Source organism: Podarcis cretensis, assembly GCF_951804945.1.
Source record: "Podarcis cretensis genome assembly, chromosome: Z".
Lineage (NCBI taxonomy): Eukaryota > Metazoa > Chordata > Lepidosauria > Squamata > Lacertidae > Podarcis > Podarcis cretensis.
The window spans coordinates 50420795-50434703 of record NC_137184.1 but is presented as its reverse complement, the minus strand read 5'-3'; the positions used below and the strand labels follow the sequence as shown (position 1 = coordinate 50434703).

The 13909-nt window shown below is 45.7% G+C and overlaps 1 protein-coding gene across 4 annotated transcripts in view; it reads left to right on the top strand.

Moving 5' to 3' along the window:
- Window positions 1–410: 410 nt before the first annotated feature.
- Window positions 411–13909, top strand: part of LOC307208192 (integrator complex subunit 6-like) — a 37926-nt gene continuing 24427 nt past the window's right edge. For all 4 annotated transcript variants that reach the window (XR_013835032.1, XR_013835033.1, XM_079962702.1 and 1 more), the window contains exons 1-5: window positions 411–661; window positions 879–956; window positions 7717–7866; window positions 9109–9198; window positions 11011–11194. Coding sequence is in view for 2 of the 4 variants with exons in the window: in XM_079962702.1 (XP_079818828.1) it covers window positions 551–661; window positions 879–956; window positions 7717–7866; window positions 9109–9198; window positions 11011–11194 (613 nt within the window). In the remaining 2 variants the exon portion in view is untranslated. The remainder of the gene's footprint in view (window positions 662–878; window positions 957–7716; window positions 7867–9108; window positions 9199–11010; window positions 11195–13909) is intronic.

Here is a 13909-nt window from a genome sequence, read left to right as displayed (position 1 = left end):
GAGTTGTGGGCCAAACTCGGCCCGCCAGCTGTTTTGGGACTACAGCTCCCATCATCCCTGACCACTGGTCCTGTTAGCTAGGGATGATGGGCGTTGTAGTCCCAAAAGAGCTGGAGGGTCGAGTTGGACCATGTTGGCCCTAATGCTGCCGTCTCCTCCGCCTTCGCCCATCAATCATCCCTCCCAGCTCCGCCCCCTGATGCCTGCCCGCAACGCATAAGCCAATCGCATCCCGAGAGAAGTGGCGAGGGTGGAGAGAGGGGAGCGAGGGCCGAGGCGGCCGCAGTCCCCGCCCCTCATGCATATGCAGACGACGGCCTCCTCGGCGGCCAATGGCGCTCCGGCGTTCGGGTCACGAGCCGCCCCCGAGCGGCGGCTCGGCCGGGAGGAGCCGAGAGCCTGTCAGTCCGTCCGCGCGGCTCGAGAGAGGCGGTCGTACGTTCAGCGGCGGCAGCAGCAGCAGCAGCAGCAGCAGCGCCCCGGCGCGGGCGAGTGGGCTGCGGCCTCCCTTCGTCGTCTTGCCCCCCGGCCGGGCCTCCCTCGGAGGACCATGCCGATCCTGCTCTTCCTCATCGACACGTCCGCCTCCATGAACCAGCGGGCCTACCTGGGCACCAGCTACCTGGACGTGGCCAAGGGCGCCGTCGAGCTCTTCATGAAGGTGCGCGCGCGCCCTCCCTCCGCCCCGCCGCCTGACGTGGCCGTCCGAGTCCGCGCGCGCGCGCGCGCGCACACACACACACACCCTCAGAGACCGCGCTCCCGAGCGCGAGCGCCCGCTCGCACGTTCGGAAGACGCGTGTCGAGAGTACCCCCCGCCCCGCTCCCTCTCAAACGCGCCTTTAACGCGCTCCTTTCTCCCGTTTTCTCCCCTTCAGCTGCGCGCCCGAGACCCGGCCAGCCGCGGCGACAGGTACATGCTGGTCACCTTCGACGAGGCGCCCTATTGCATCAAGGTAAGCCGCCCGCCTCCCCCCGCCGGGCGCGCCGCGGGCGAAGATGGCGGACATTTTGCTTTTGTATGGAGGCTGAGGGCGCTGATTAGATGGAGGAGGAGGAGGAGGGAGCGAGGGAGGAGGAAGAAGAGGAAGGCGGAGGAGAAGAAGAAGGCCCCGCCGACACCACGCGGCACCTCCCGCCCCGAGGAAGGCAGCGGGGAGGCGGAGCGCCTGGCGGGCGAGCCGTTTGGGGACTACAACTCCCAGCATCCTTAGCTCGCGGGACCGGTGGTCAGGGAGGGTGAGAGTTGTAGTCCCAAAGCACCTGGAGGGCCGAGTTTGCCTTTGCCTGGAAGGAGTGGGGGAGTTTGGGGACAGGTGAGTGGGCTTCCCTCCCACAAGCCCCCCTCTCTCCCAAGAGCAGGAAACCCAGCCAGATGGGTGGGGTGTAAATAAATTGTTGTTGATATAGTTCAGCTTCTGGAATGCAGGTAGGAGGATTCCAATTAGCAATGGCCAAAGGTTAAATCAGACATAGGCAAACTGGGCCCTCCAGCTGTTTCGGGACTACAACTCCCATCATCCCTAGCTAACAGGACCAGTAGTCAGGGAGGATGGGAATCGTAGTCCGAAAACAGCTGGAGGGCCAAGTTTGGCCATGCCTGCCCAAGAGGCCAAAAGATGGTCGTGGTGAGGAGTTGGGGGGTCCAGGAAGCAGCCTCCTTTTTGTGTGTGGGGGGGCTGTTTGAACTTAAGATAAAACAAATCACCGTTTGCAGGCACATCCAAAGATGAAGGTGCACCCTCCCCCCCCCCCGTGTGTGAATGCTTGTCTGTCGCCATTGTGTGTGTGTGTGTAAATACGTGTGTTGCATGCATGCTATGCATTTATATCATTCCGGCAGGCCTTTGGTTGGGGCCCAGTCTGACCCCTCTCCTACAAGATCCTATGTATAAGAGGCCTCTCTAACTCCTCTCACCAGCTCATACATATATGTAAGCCTGGTAAGTACCTAAGGTTCCCAAACCCTATAATCATAATTTGCCAGTTGCCTTCTGATCTTATTGGATTTTAATCCCATTTTAAGATGTATTTGTATTTTGATGTCAGCCACCCTGAGCCTGGTTATGGCTGGAGAGGGCAGAATATTAATTTATTTTTATTATTATTATTATTATCTGTAAAGCATCCCCACATTGCACCTACGTGCCTCCAGGCAGGCATGGCCAAACTTGGCCCTCCAGCTGTTTTGGGACTACAATTCCCATCATCTCTGACCACTGGTCCTGTGAGCTAGGGATGACGGGAGTTGTCCCAAAACAGCTGGAGGGGCCAAGTTGGGCCATGCTGAAATCTGCAGTGGTGTCCTCCTTCTACTGTCCTAGACTACAATTCCCATCATCCCTGAAAACTGGTCCTGTTAGCTAGGGATGATGGGCATTGTAATTCCAAAACAGCTGGAGGAGCAAGTTGGGCCATGCCTGAGCTAGGTGCTCCTTTGTCAAAAGAAGTTCAGCAGATGTTCATCCTGATGCAATGCCCCATTTCTTAGGATACCAGCTGAACTAGAGCAGGCATGACCCAACTTGGCCCTCCAGCTGTTTGGGAAATACAGTTCCCATAATCCCTGACCCACTGGTCCTGTGAGCTAGGGATGATGGGTGCTGTAGTCCCAAAACAGCTGGAAGGCCGAATTTAAATGTTCTGGATTAGATGGTAGAGCAGGCATGTCAACTGTGTCATAGAAATCTGGTTTATTCCAACAAGGAGTTAATAGTAGCTTTAAAGCAGGCTTCCTCAAGCTTGGCCCTCCAGATGTTTTTGGCCTACAACTCCCATGATCCCCATCTAGTAGGACCAGTGGTCAGGGATTATGAGAATTGTAGTTTCGGGTTAAAAAAAAGCACCCAATTTTTTTTGTTTCTGTTGTACTGTTCTAGCAATCACTAGAACAGGCCTCGGCAAACTCGGCCCTCCAGATGTTTTGGGACTACAACTTCCACCATCCCTGACTACTGGTCCTGCTAGCTAGGGATCATGGAAGTTGTAGGCCAAAAAAATCGGGAGGGCTGAGGGTGAGGAAACCTGTACCAGAACAAACTTAGTTGGTCTATACAGGGGTAGCCAGGGATCTAGGTCAGTTGTTGAGCTTTTTTTAGGGAGATGGCCCTTGGATCATCATTTGATTTGCTCAACCTCAACAGATTGGTGTCTGGAATAGACAACTATGAACAGGTAATGGATTTAATTTAATTTAATTTCCTCACTGCCTTGCCTGAAAAACCTTAGCATCTAATCTTTAGGATGTGAATATTTGCTGGCGCATTTAAAATAAAGCAAACGGGCCACTTGGGGAACTCACTGCTACTTGCTCCTGCAACTACCAGAGCCTGAGAAAATTGCCTATTTAGTACCTTGTATTGTGCACCGAGATATTTTCTGCCAGGGGTCAGAGCAGACCCTGGTGCTTTTCTTTATATCTCTACAGTATATCATTTGTATGGTGATGTCTGTGATCCTCTAATGTAGGGGTGGCCAGCTCCCAAGAGACTCCGATCTACTCACGGAGTTAAAAACTGGCAGTGATATACCCCCTATTTTGGGGTTCAGGTCATTGCTGAGCTTTTTGGGGAGGAAAGCCCCATTTTGGGGGGGTGCAGGGCAATAATGTTGAGCTTTTTTAAGGAGAGCCAAAGTTGTTGAGCTACTTTGGGGTGATCTACCAGATATTCAGTGATCTGCTTGTAGATCACGATCTACCTGTTGGACGTGGCTGGCATAACCACATCACTCATTTTTTTTATATAACGGCAAAAACTGCAGTGGTACCTCGGGTTACAGACGCTTCAGGTTACAGACGCTTCAGGTTACAGACTCCGCTCACGCATAAATAGTACCTCGGGTAAATCACTAGTCAGTAAGGCTGGATTGAAATCAATATTTTACAGAAAGGTTCAACCTTGCTGGCATCCTCTTCATATCAAGAACCAGAAGAAGGTTTCATTTTTGGAGTCATAAATTTTCAGAGTAGTTTTTACAGTTACATAAAAAATGACCGATTTGGTTCTACTATCAGAAAGACATAGACTGTTCATTATGGAATTATCGTTTCTATTTGGACAACTTTTCTGCTGTACAGTGGAACCTTGGGTTGCGAACATGATCCGTGTGGGAAGCACATTTGCAACCCCCAGTGCCGCATCCGTGCACGCGCAGGTCATGATTCGGCGCTTATGCGCAAAGTGCAATTTGGTGTTTCGGTGCAGTGCGCAACCCGAAAACGCGTAACCTGAAGCGTCTGTAACCCGAGGTATCCCTGTATTCGATTGGAAGAAGAATAATAATCATTTCCTTCATGACAGTTTAAACAATTTATTTAACTACAGAAATAACATTATAGCATATGTATCCATGTTTGTTTACTGATGTGGTTAAACTTTTTTATTTTTTTAAAAAACCCTTAGACTGAGTTTTAGCACACATGAAAAACTTTAAACAAATCCTTATTTCCTGAAGAATAGCCTTTAGATTAGAATGTCACTTAAATAGAAAACTATCTTTAGGAAGATTTTTTCCTCCAAAAGCATTTTATTTTAAAAATCCAATTTAGATCAAAAAAATCCATTAAAAATCATTGATTTTTATCCACCCTGGTTGTGCAGCTTAAGTCAATCACTTGGAGAACTGAGAAACCCTGCTGCTATATATGATAGCGAGCGAGAAGAAATCAAAGGGTTACTGTAGGTGAAATAACTTCAGATAACATTGTAACATAAGAACATAAGAGGGTACAATTTTAACTATTCTCACGAATGTGTGAGTTATTTCAGGCTCAAAGAGACCCTAAACCTGTACAAAAAAGCAATTATTATTTTTGTAAAAATTTTCATTTAATAGCAATTTATTTTATAACCACTAGCCCATTCTACAAAAAAAGGATGATACACGTGTTAGTTGTGGTTTGCGCCCTATGGCTTATCAAACCCACCGGGAATAAAATGAGAAAAATTCACATTGAATGGTTGGCGACCCTTTTCTCTGGCGCTTCTCGCCATTTTTATACCTTATTTGGAAAGAGACCACAATTAGCTTTATCGTAATCCCAAAATAAGCCCAGTAGGTTGAACAACAACAACAATTTATTATTTATACCCTGCCCATCTGGCTGAGTTTCCCCAGCCACTCAAAATATTAAAGAACATTAGTCCAATATTAAAATACAATAAGCGAAACAGGAGGTTTTTTTCTAATTGCATGAGCCTAAATTGCGTGAAAATTCTCCTTGGATCCTGGCTGTTTTCACACACTAACACCCCACCCTGTATAATTCTCTCTGTTATATTTCATCTGAACAACTGGAATAAATTTCAGGAGTGGAGCCCAAAGGTCCTATTGAAAAATGCAATTTTGAGCCCCCTAGCCCCCAAATGGCAACTAGGCATTCTGATTTTGCAACTGTAACCTTAACAACAACAACAATAATAATAATTTTTATTTCTATCCCACCCTCCCCAGCCATAACCGGGCTCAGAGTGGCTAACATCAAAATACAAATACATTATAACAGGCATAGGCAACCTCGGCCCTCCAGATGTTTTGGGCCTACAACTACCATGATCCCTAGCTAGCAGGACCAGTAGTCAGGGATGATGGGAATTGTACTCTCAAAACATCTGGAGAGCCGATGTTGCCTATGCCTGCATTAAAACATAAAATTCAGCAATCGACTGAAATACAGCTTAAAATTGGGTTAAAATCGAATAAGATCAGAAGGCAACCAGCAAATTATCACTATAGGGGTTGGGAACTGTAGTTACTCACCAGGTTCACCTATTTATATGAGCTGACGAGAGTAGTTTTAAGGAGGTATTTAGAGCCTAGCTTATATATCTGAGTTTCTAAGTGAAAATTTGTGTTTTGTTGGGCGAGGGGTGGATCCTTAAGTTGGAAATGCTTCTGGCTGGTGGTTTTGATCAAAACTTACCTGTGTTAGGAGCTCCAGGCCGTCTTTCATACTTACCTCGAATGTATTGAGCAAAAGAGTAATTCTATATATTTTAAAATATTTTTTATTTTTATTGAGTTTATTTACAACATCTGAAGGCAGTCCTGTTTAGGGAAGTTTTGAATGTGTGACATTTTAATGTATTTTTAATCTTTGTTGGAAGCCGCATAGATAGAAACCCAGTGAGATGGGCGGGGTACAAATAAATTATTATTATTATTATTATTATTATTATTATTATTATTAATACAGTGGTACCGCGGGTTAAAGGGATGCGGGTGGCGCTGTTGGTTAAACCACAGAGCCTAGTACTTGCCGATCAGAAGATCGGCAGTTCGAATCCTCGCGACGGGGTGAGCTCCCGTTGCTCGGTCCCAGCTCCTGCCAACCTAGCAGTTCGAAAGCACGTCAAAGTGCAAGTAGATAAATAGGTACCGCTCCGGCAGGAAGGTAAACGGTGTTTTCATGCGCTGCTCTGATTCGCCAGAAGTGGCTTAGTCATGCTGACCACATGACCCGGAAGCTGTTTGCGGACAAACGCCGGCTCCCTCGGCCAATAGAGCGAGATGAGTGCCGCAACCCCAGATTTGGTCACGACTGGACCTAATGGTCAGGGGTACCTTTTCCTTTTCCTTTACCTTTTACCTCGGGTTAAGTACTTAATTCGTTCTGGAGGTCTGTTCTTAACCTGAAACTGTTCTTAACCTGAAGCACCACGTTAGCTAATGGGGCCTCCCGCTGCTGCCGCGCTGCCAGAGCACGGTTTCTGTTCTCATCCTGAAGCAAAGATCTTAATCTGAAGCACTATTTCTGCGTTAGCAGAGTGTGTAACCTGAAGTGTATGTAACCCGAGGTACCACTGTATTATTAACATAAACACATAACAAAAAAAAGCAACAAAAACAAACAAACCCTCAAAAAAAAGAGAATAAAACGAAAGGGGAAAAAAGAACGAACAAAAGAATACTGATATACACCCACCCACACCCACACCGTATTTCCATTCTTCTTTCCTACTGTTTGACTTCCTTCATGCTTTGCACGGTTTTCTTTTTCACTTCTAGTAAATTCTCTTTCATACTTTGTTATAACCCCCTTTTTAACCATTTATAACCTATGTAGCACAAATCATCCTGCGGAGGTTAATTGAAACAAGTCCAAGTACAGTGGCACCTTGGGTTACAGATGATTCAGGTTATAGACTCTGCTATAGAATGGACCTCCAGAACGAATTAAGTTCTTAACCCGAGGTACCAGTGTATTGATTTGGGGACACTGCTTTTTGCCAAAATATGTAAAATGTATGTAAAATTAGATCTGTGTTGGAGGTGTAACAAAGTGGAGGGGACACTCATACATATGTGGTGGTTTTGCCAAAAAATCAAAAGTTTATGGGACACAGTGTATGAAGAACTAAAGAAAACGTTTACATTTTTTTTTGCAAAGAAAGCAGAAGCCTTTCTCTTAGGGATAATGGACACAGATATAGCCAAAGGAAACAAGAAAATCTTCCTTTATGCTGCAGGGACTGCGAGAACACTCATTTCCAAAAATTGGAAAAAAAGAAATTAACCCCCCCCCCCCCCGCAAAAAAAGAATAAATAAATTATTTGATTATATTGAACTGGCCAGACTTAACAGAGACAATTGGGGGTCAATCCAAGCAAAAAATGTCAAAGAATGGGGAAAATGCAGAGTAATTATATATGTCTTGGAGACTTTTTTTTTTAAAGTAGGGCTGTCACAAAGTGTCGAATAATGTTATTTTGCAGGCTGGATGGAAGGAGAACCATGCCACTTTTATGAATGAACTGAAAAATCTGCAAGCGTCAGGACTGACCACCCTTGGACAGGCCCTTCGATCCTCGTTTGATTTGCTCAACCTCAACAGATTGGTGTCTGGAATAGACAACTATGGACAGGTAATGGATTTAATTTAATTTAATTTCCTCACTGCCTTGCCTGAAAAACCTTAGCATCTAATCTTTAGGATGTGAATATTTGCTGGCGCATTTAAAATAAAGCAAACGGGCCACTTGGGGAACTCACTGCTACTTGCTCCTGCAACTACCAGAGCCTGAGAAAATTGCCTATTTAGTACCTTGTATTGTGCACCGAGATATTTTCTGCCAGGGGTCAGAGCAGACCCTGGTGCTTTTCTTTATATCCATACAGTATATCATTTGTATGGTGATGTCTGTGATCCTCTAATGTAGGGGTGGCCAGCTCCCAAGAGACTCCGATCTACTCACGGCAGTGATATACCCCCTATTTTGGGGTTCAGGTCATTGCTGAGCTTTTTGGGGAGGAGGAAAGCCCCATTTTGGGGGGTGCAGGGCACCCACTGCTACTTGCTCCTACAACTACCAGAGCCTGAGAAAATTGCCTATTTAGTACCTTGTATCGTGAGCCGAAATACTTTCTGCCAGGGGCCAGAGCAGATCTATGTAGATATATAGATCTCATTTGCATGTTGATGGCTGTGATCCTCTAATGCAGGGGTGGCCAACTCCCAAGGGATCTACTCAGAGTTAAAAACTTGTGGTGATCTAACCACTTTTCTGTTTCAGTGTATCTGAAGAAGTGTGCATGCACACAAAAGCTCATACCAATCACAAACTTAGCTGGTCTCATTAAGGTGCTACTGGAAGGATTTTTTTTTTATTTCATTTTGACTACGGCAGACCAACACGGCTACCCTTTTGGGGGGTTCAGGTGTCAAGATTGTTGAGGGTTTTTTTAGGAACAGGAAGGCCCATTTTTTAGGGGCTCAGAGTGAAAGTGTTTAGTTTTTTTTTTTTTTTTGAAGGAAAGCCCTGTTTTTGGGAAGGAGGAAAGCCCATTTTGGGCGGGGTTCAGGCTGTTGAGCTTTTTTTAAGGAAGGTCTGTTTTGGGGGGCTTTTTAGGGAGGAAATCCCCGTTTAAAAAAATGTTTTTGGGGAGGTTAAAGGCAGAAAAAAAGGTTAAATCACTTACAAAAAGGGCATGGCAGGAGTCAGTTTTAGCGACGCTAAGGAAAGGGAGCCAGAGATTGACCACGATCTACCAAAACCTCGCTAGGATCTAACAGTAGATCGCAATCGACGTTGTTGAACCTCCCTGTCTTTAATGGATCCTTTGTGTTTCAAACGTTAACACAGATATATTTTCCCTCCTCTCTGTAGGGAAGGAACCCATTCTTTTTAGAGCCCTCGATTTTAATTACTATCACGGATGGAAACAAGTTGACAAATATGGCAGGTGTGCAGGAGGAGGTAAGCTTTCAACTGGAATATGGCTGTACTGAATGTGTTCTCCTGCCAGGAGTTTAAAAAGCACTCCTGTCTGATATTCCCTGCATTGTTAGAGCTGCTTGATAACCATTACATGTGGAATTATTAGTTATGTTTCTATCCCGTTCTTCCTGTCTTGCTCAGAGGGAGATCAGGCTGGAAGAAGATGCAAACATGGGAAACTGTTTTAAATAATAATAATAATAATAATAATAATAATAATAATATTTTATTTATATCCCGCTCTCCCTGGCCGAAATTGGGCTCAGGGTGGCTATTATTATTATTTATTTTTAAAAGACATCTGAAGGCAGCCCTGTTTAGGGAAGTTTTTAATATTTAATGCTGTATTGTTTTTAGTACTCGATTGGGAGCCACCTGGAGTGGCTGGGGAAACTCAGCCAGATGGGCAGGGTATAAATAATAATTTATTATTATTACTATGACATCAAATATATAACTTTGGTATAAAATCAAACAATAATTCAATTACCTCCTCAGAACAAGTCAGGAACAAATTATAATCGTAATTAGATGGCTTTCTGCAGGATTAGGGTTGGGAACAGTAAATGGTTATACAGAGTCAGGCTGCTGGTCCTTCTAGCTCAGGATTCCCTGCACTGACTAGCTGTGGCTGTTCAGGGTTTCAAACGGGGCGTGCCCAGCCTTGCCTGAAGATGTTGTCCTTGTTGAGTTGATTAGTTGTGCCCGACTCTTCATGACCCCATGGACGAGAGCACGCCAAGCACTTCATGTCTTTTCGTTTTCTTCTAGTAAGCATGAAAAAGCCAGTTCTCTTTCTGGTAGCAATGCCGTACTTTTCCAGAATTAAAAATCAGAGTCAAGACACTTTGCTTTCCCACCTGCAATAGGGCAAGTGCTTCTCCGGCGATCCCTTGTAGCCGAGTAAGATTTTCTTCCATAAATATGGATTTTAACAGTGAGTCTGTAAGTGACTGTGGAGGCCAATTCTGGATTCACACATCCTTCCACAGTGGGGACATTGGTTTCTGGGCGGGAGTTGATCCCAGCGAGGCTTCCTTCCTCTTCGCCCGTTTCTCCCTTGCGTCCCGAGTTTGAGTGTCTTCAAAGCCCACGACACCTTTGGTCAAGGCTGTTCTCCCATTGGAGCGCTTGCAGGCCAGTGCTTCCCAGTTGCCGATGTTCCTACCACATTTTTTTAAGATTTGCTTTGAGATCTTTCAACCTCTTTTGGTGACCACAAAACAGACCTCAGCGTAACACTCAAAGCGGAAGTGTGGCACTCAAATCAGAAGCAGAACCAGGGCCGTCTTGAGCACATGCGCCGCCAGGGTGCAAAGATCCGCCCAGCGACCCCAAATTTTGTTGTGTTGTTGTTGTTTAGAAGGCGATTGGGGTGGATCCGGCCCCCGGGCCTTAGTTTGCCTATCCATGGACTAGATCAGGGGTAGGTAACCTAAGGCCTGGGGGCTGGATGTGGCCCAATTGCCTTCTCAGTCCGGCCCACGGACGGTCCGGGAATCAGCGTGTTTTGACATGAGCAGAATGTGTCCTTTTATTTAAAATGAATCTCTGGGTTATTTGTGGGGCATAGGAATTCGTTCTTTTTTCCCTTCAAAATATGGTCTAGCCCACCACATGGTCTGAGGGACGGTGGACTGGCCAATGGAAAAGGTTGCTGACCCCTGGATTAGATGTTCCTTGCGGTCCCTTCCAGCTCTGTGATTTGTGATTCTGTGGTTCCTTTTCAGAAGGAATCAAATGAGCTTACTGTTCTAGCGAAGTCTCTAGGTGTCTTGCCTTCCTTTTTAGCTTCATCTTCCTCTGAATTCTCCCCTTCCTGGAAGCGAGTTAACCAAAGAACCATTTCGCTGGGATCAGAGGCTGTTTGCCCTTGTGCTGCGCTTACCTGGAGCCTCTTCAGTGGAGCCCGAACAGCTAGGAAGTGTCCCGACAGATGAGTCTGCCATTACACAGATGTGTGAAGTCACAGGAGGTAGCCTTTTTGTGCCTTTTTCTTGGTTTGCCAACCTCAATCCATCTACTTTGAAATCATGAAGAGCATTAGTGCATTGACACGTAACATCTGGCTAAGCTTCTCATTCGTGTCTATATGTGCCTAGATGCCTGTGTCAAACCAAAACCACCAGAAGGCCTGTATTATACAAATCCAGTTGAAAAAACACACACGTAATAGGCCATATTGTAACAATTGCAAAGTTCTTTACTAGAAACTACTTACTTCGTGACATAATACATTAAAAGGTAGCTTTTCAGTTGATCACCAGGTCCAGTATGTACAAAATACAAATCCTGTTTTGTCAGTGCCATAGTACGTTCTGATCTAATTTCTCTATTTTCTCTTGTATTTTCCTGTCTGATGTATTCCTTAGACGAGTGATATGAAATACTCTTCTAAGTGTCTAATGAAGATGATAGGGTTGGCAGGCATACTGGACTTAGTGATCAACTGAAAAGCTACTTTAAGTAGTTTAGGTTTTCTGGTTGTTTTGGTTTTGCATTTTGTTGTGGCTGTTTATACTATAAAAAAAATGGGTACACTGATGTAGAAAAAGACAAGTTATTAAACATGTTTACCTTCTTTCAGAGTGAAGGTGACCAGGTGCTTAATGGTGACATGAACTTTGAGTCTGTATCTAAGCAAAAAGGACGTTTAGAGAGGCATGGAGCCTCACTTGCTGAGTATGTTAAGAATAATTTGATTCCTAGAGGGTTACACATCCCAAAGGCACCTACTCAATTCAAAGAGGATAACAGATTTGTGGAAAAATGGGTGTGAACAAATTCTCAACAAATGTTCCAGTGATTTAATGTTGTTAATAATAGAACAATTCGTAGCCAGTTTAGACCAGATTAATAAGGATATAGAGGAGGCGAAAGAATGTCGTGAAGCCAAGCTAAACAAACTTGATTATGACAAACTCATACAAACGACAGAAGAATACATGAACTTCTCTAATGAACTCACTAATTTGAAAAGGAAGAAATTAAGTAGAGATCATAATGACTATTCAACAGGTGGAGTTTATTTATGGCTTACCCCCACTGGACAGGTTGTAAAAAAAGTCAAAGAGACCTACTAATCAACAAACCTTGACCACTCCTGGAGATTATGATACACTGGTACTTCGGGTTAAGAACTTAATTCGTTCTGGAGGTCCGTTCTTAACCTGAAACTGTTCTTAACCTGAAGCACCACTTTAGCTAATGGGGCCTCCTGCTGCCGCTGTGCCGCCAGAGCACGATTTCTGTTCTCATCCTGAAGCAAAGTTCTTAACCCAAGGTACTATTTCTGGGTTAGCGGAGTCTGTAACCTGAAGCGTATGTAACCTGAGGTACCACTGTACTTCTAGTTTTTCTAGCTAGAGTGGAACAGATGAAGATAGGGAACCTAGACTCAGATCATTGTCTGCCTGTGCCAGCATCTCCCAGTGCCAGGTTCTTTTGTCTGCCAACCCTATCATTAGACACTTAGAAGATTATTTCATGTCACTCGTCTGAGGAATACATTAGGCAGAAAAATACATTTTACATTTATGTGTATATGCCTATGTCTGCAAAAAGGTCCTGAATGGGGTAACTGTGCCCCTGAAGGACCAGGTGCGCAGCCTGGGGGTCATTTTGGACCCATGGAGGCGCAGGTCCATTCTGTGTCCAAGGCAGCTCCATCTGGTACGCAGGATGAGACCCTGCCTGCCTGCAGGCTTTCTTGCCGGAGCGGTGCACGCTCCGGTTATCTCCCACTTGGACTACTGCAATGCATTCTAAGTGGTGACCCGTGAAGGTGACCCGGAAACTACAATTAATCCAGAATGCGACAGCTAGACTAGTGACTGGGAGCGGCTGCTGAGACCACATAACACTGGTCTTGAGAGCAGAGCGAGGACCACCTCCTGAGCTGGTCGGCTTTCCGTTGGCTGCAGGAAGCTCCTGCAGCCAATGGGAAACTGCTCGTGCCTCCTCCGCACCGGAAGCAGTGCCGTTAATAGCATTTGTGCATGCGCGCGCACACTCCAGCCCACCACAGCGTCTGTGGGACCATGAACTGACCCCTGATATAAAGCTTTTATTTCCTGCTAAACCTGGAAGTCACAGGTAGGCATTCAACCTAGCGCCAGGTTCAGCTTCCTTGGCGGTGTACCTCATGAGCTAGCAGAATGGCTTGCATGAGAGAAGGCTACAGGAAGTCACTGTTTCTCATGGCTGGTTGCGCAACAGATTGCTGTAGCCCCGATCCATCTTGTTGCCCATCCAGTCTCAAAGTAAACCCATTGGCATTGCTATTGTGCAGCTATTCTCACCCTTACGCTAGCACAACAGCCCTTGCACTGGCTGTTTGAAAACATGGAATCTGTGCCATAGTTTTGTTCTGAGGCAGGCATCCCCAACCTGCGGCCCTCCAGATGTTTGGGCCTGCAACTCCCATGATCCCTAGCTAACAGGACCCCAGTGGTCAGGGATGATGGGAATTGTAGTCCAAAACATCTGGCGGGCCAAAGGTTGGGGATGCCTGATCTGAGGTATGATAAGACCGAAACCCGTGTATGATCATATTCTGTTCAGTGGCGCTTCTTTACAAAGGGGATGAACAAGATTCAACAGCTTGTGTGCAAAGTTAAATATCCTCCGCTTTAATCAGGCCAGGCATTGGTGCCATAGGGAAGACAATGGCAGGGGGCGCTTGTACCTC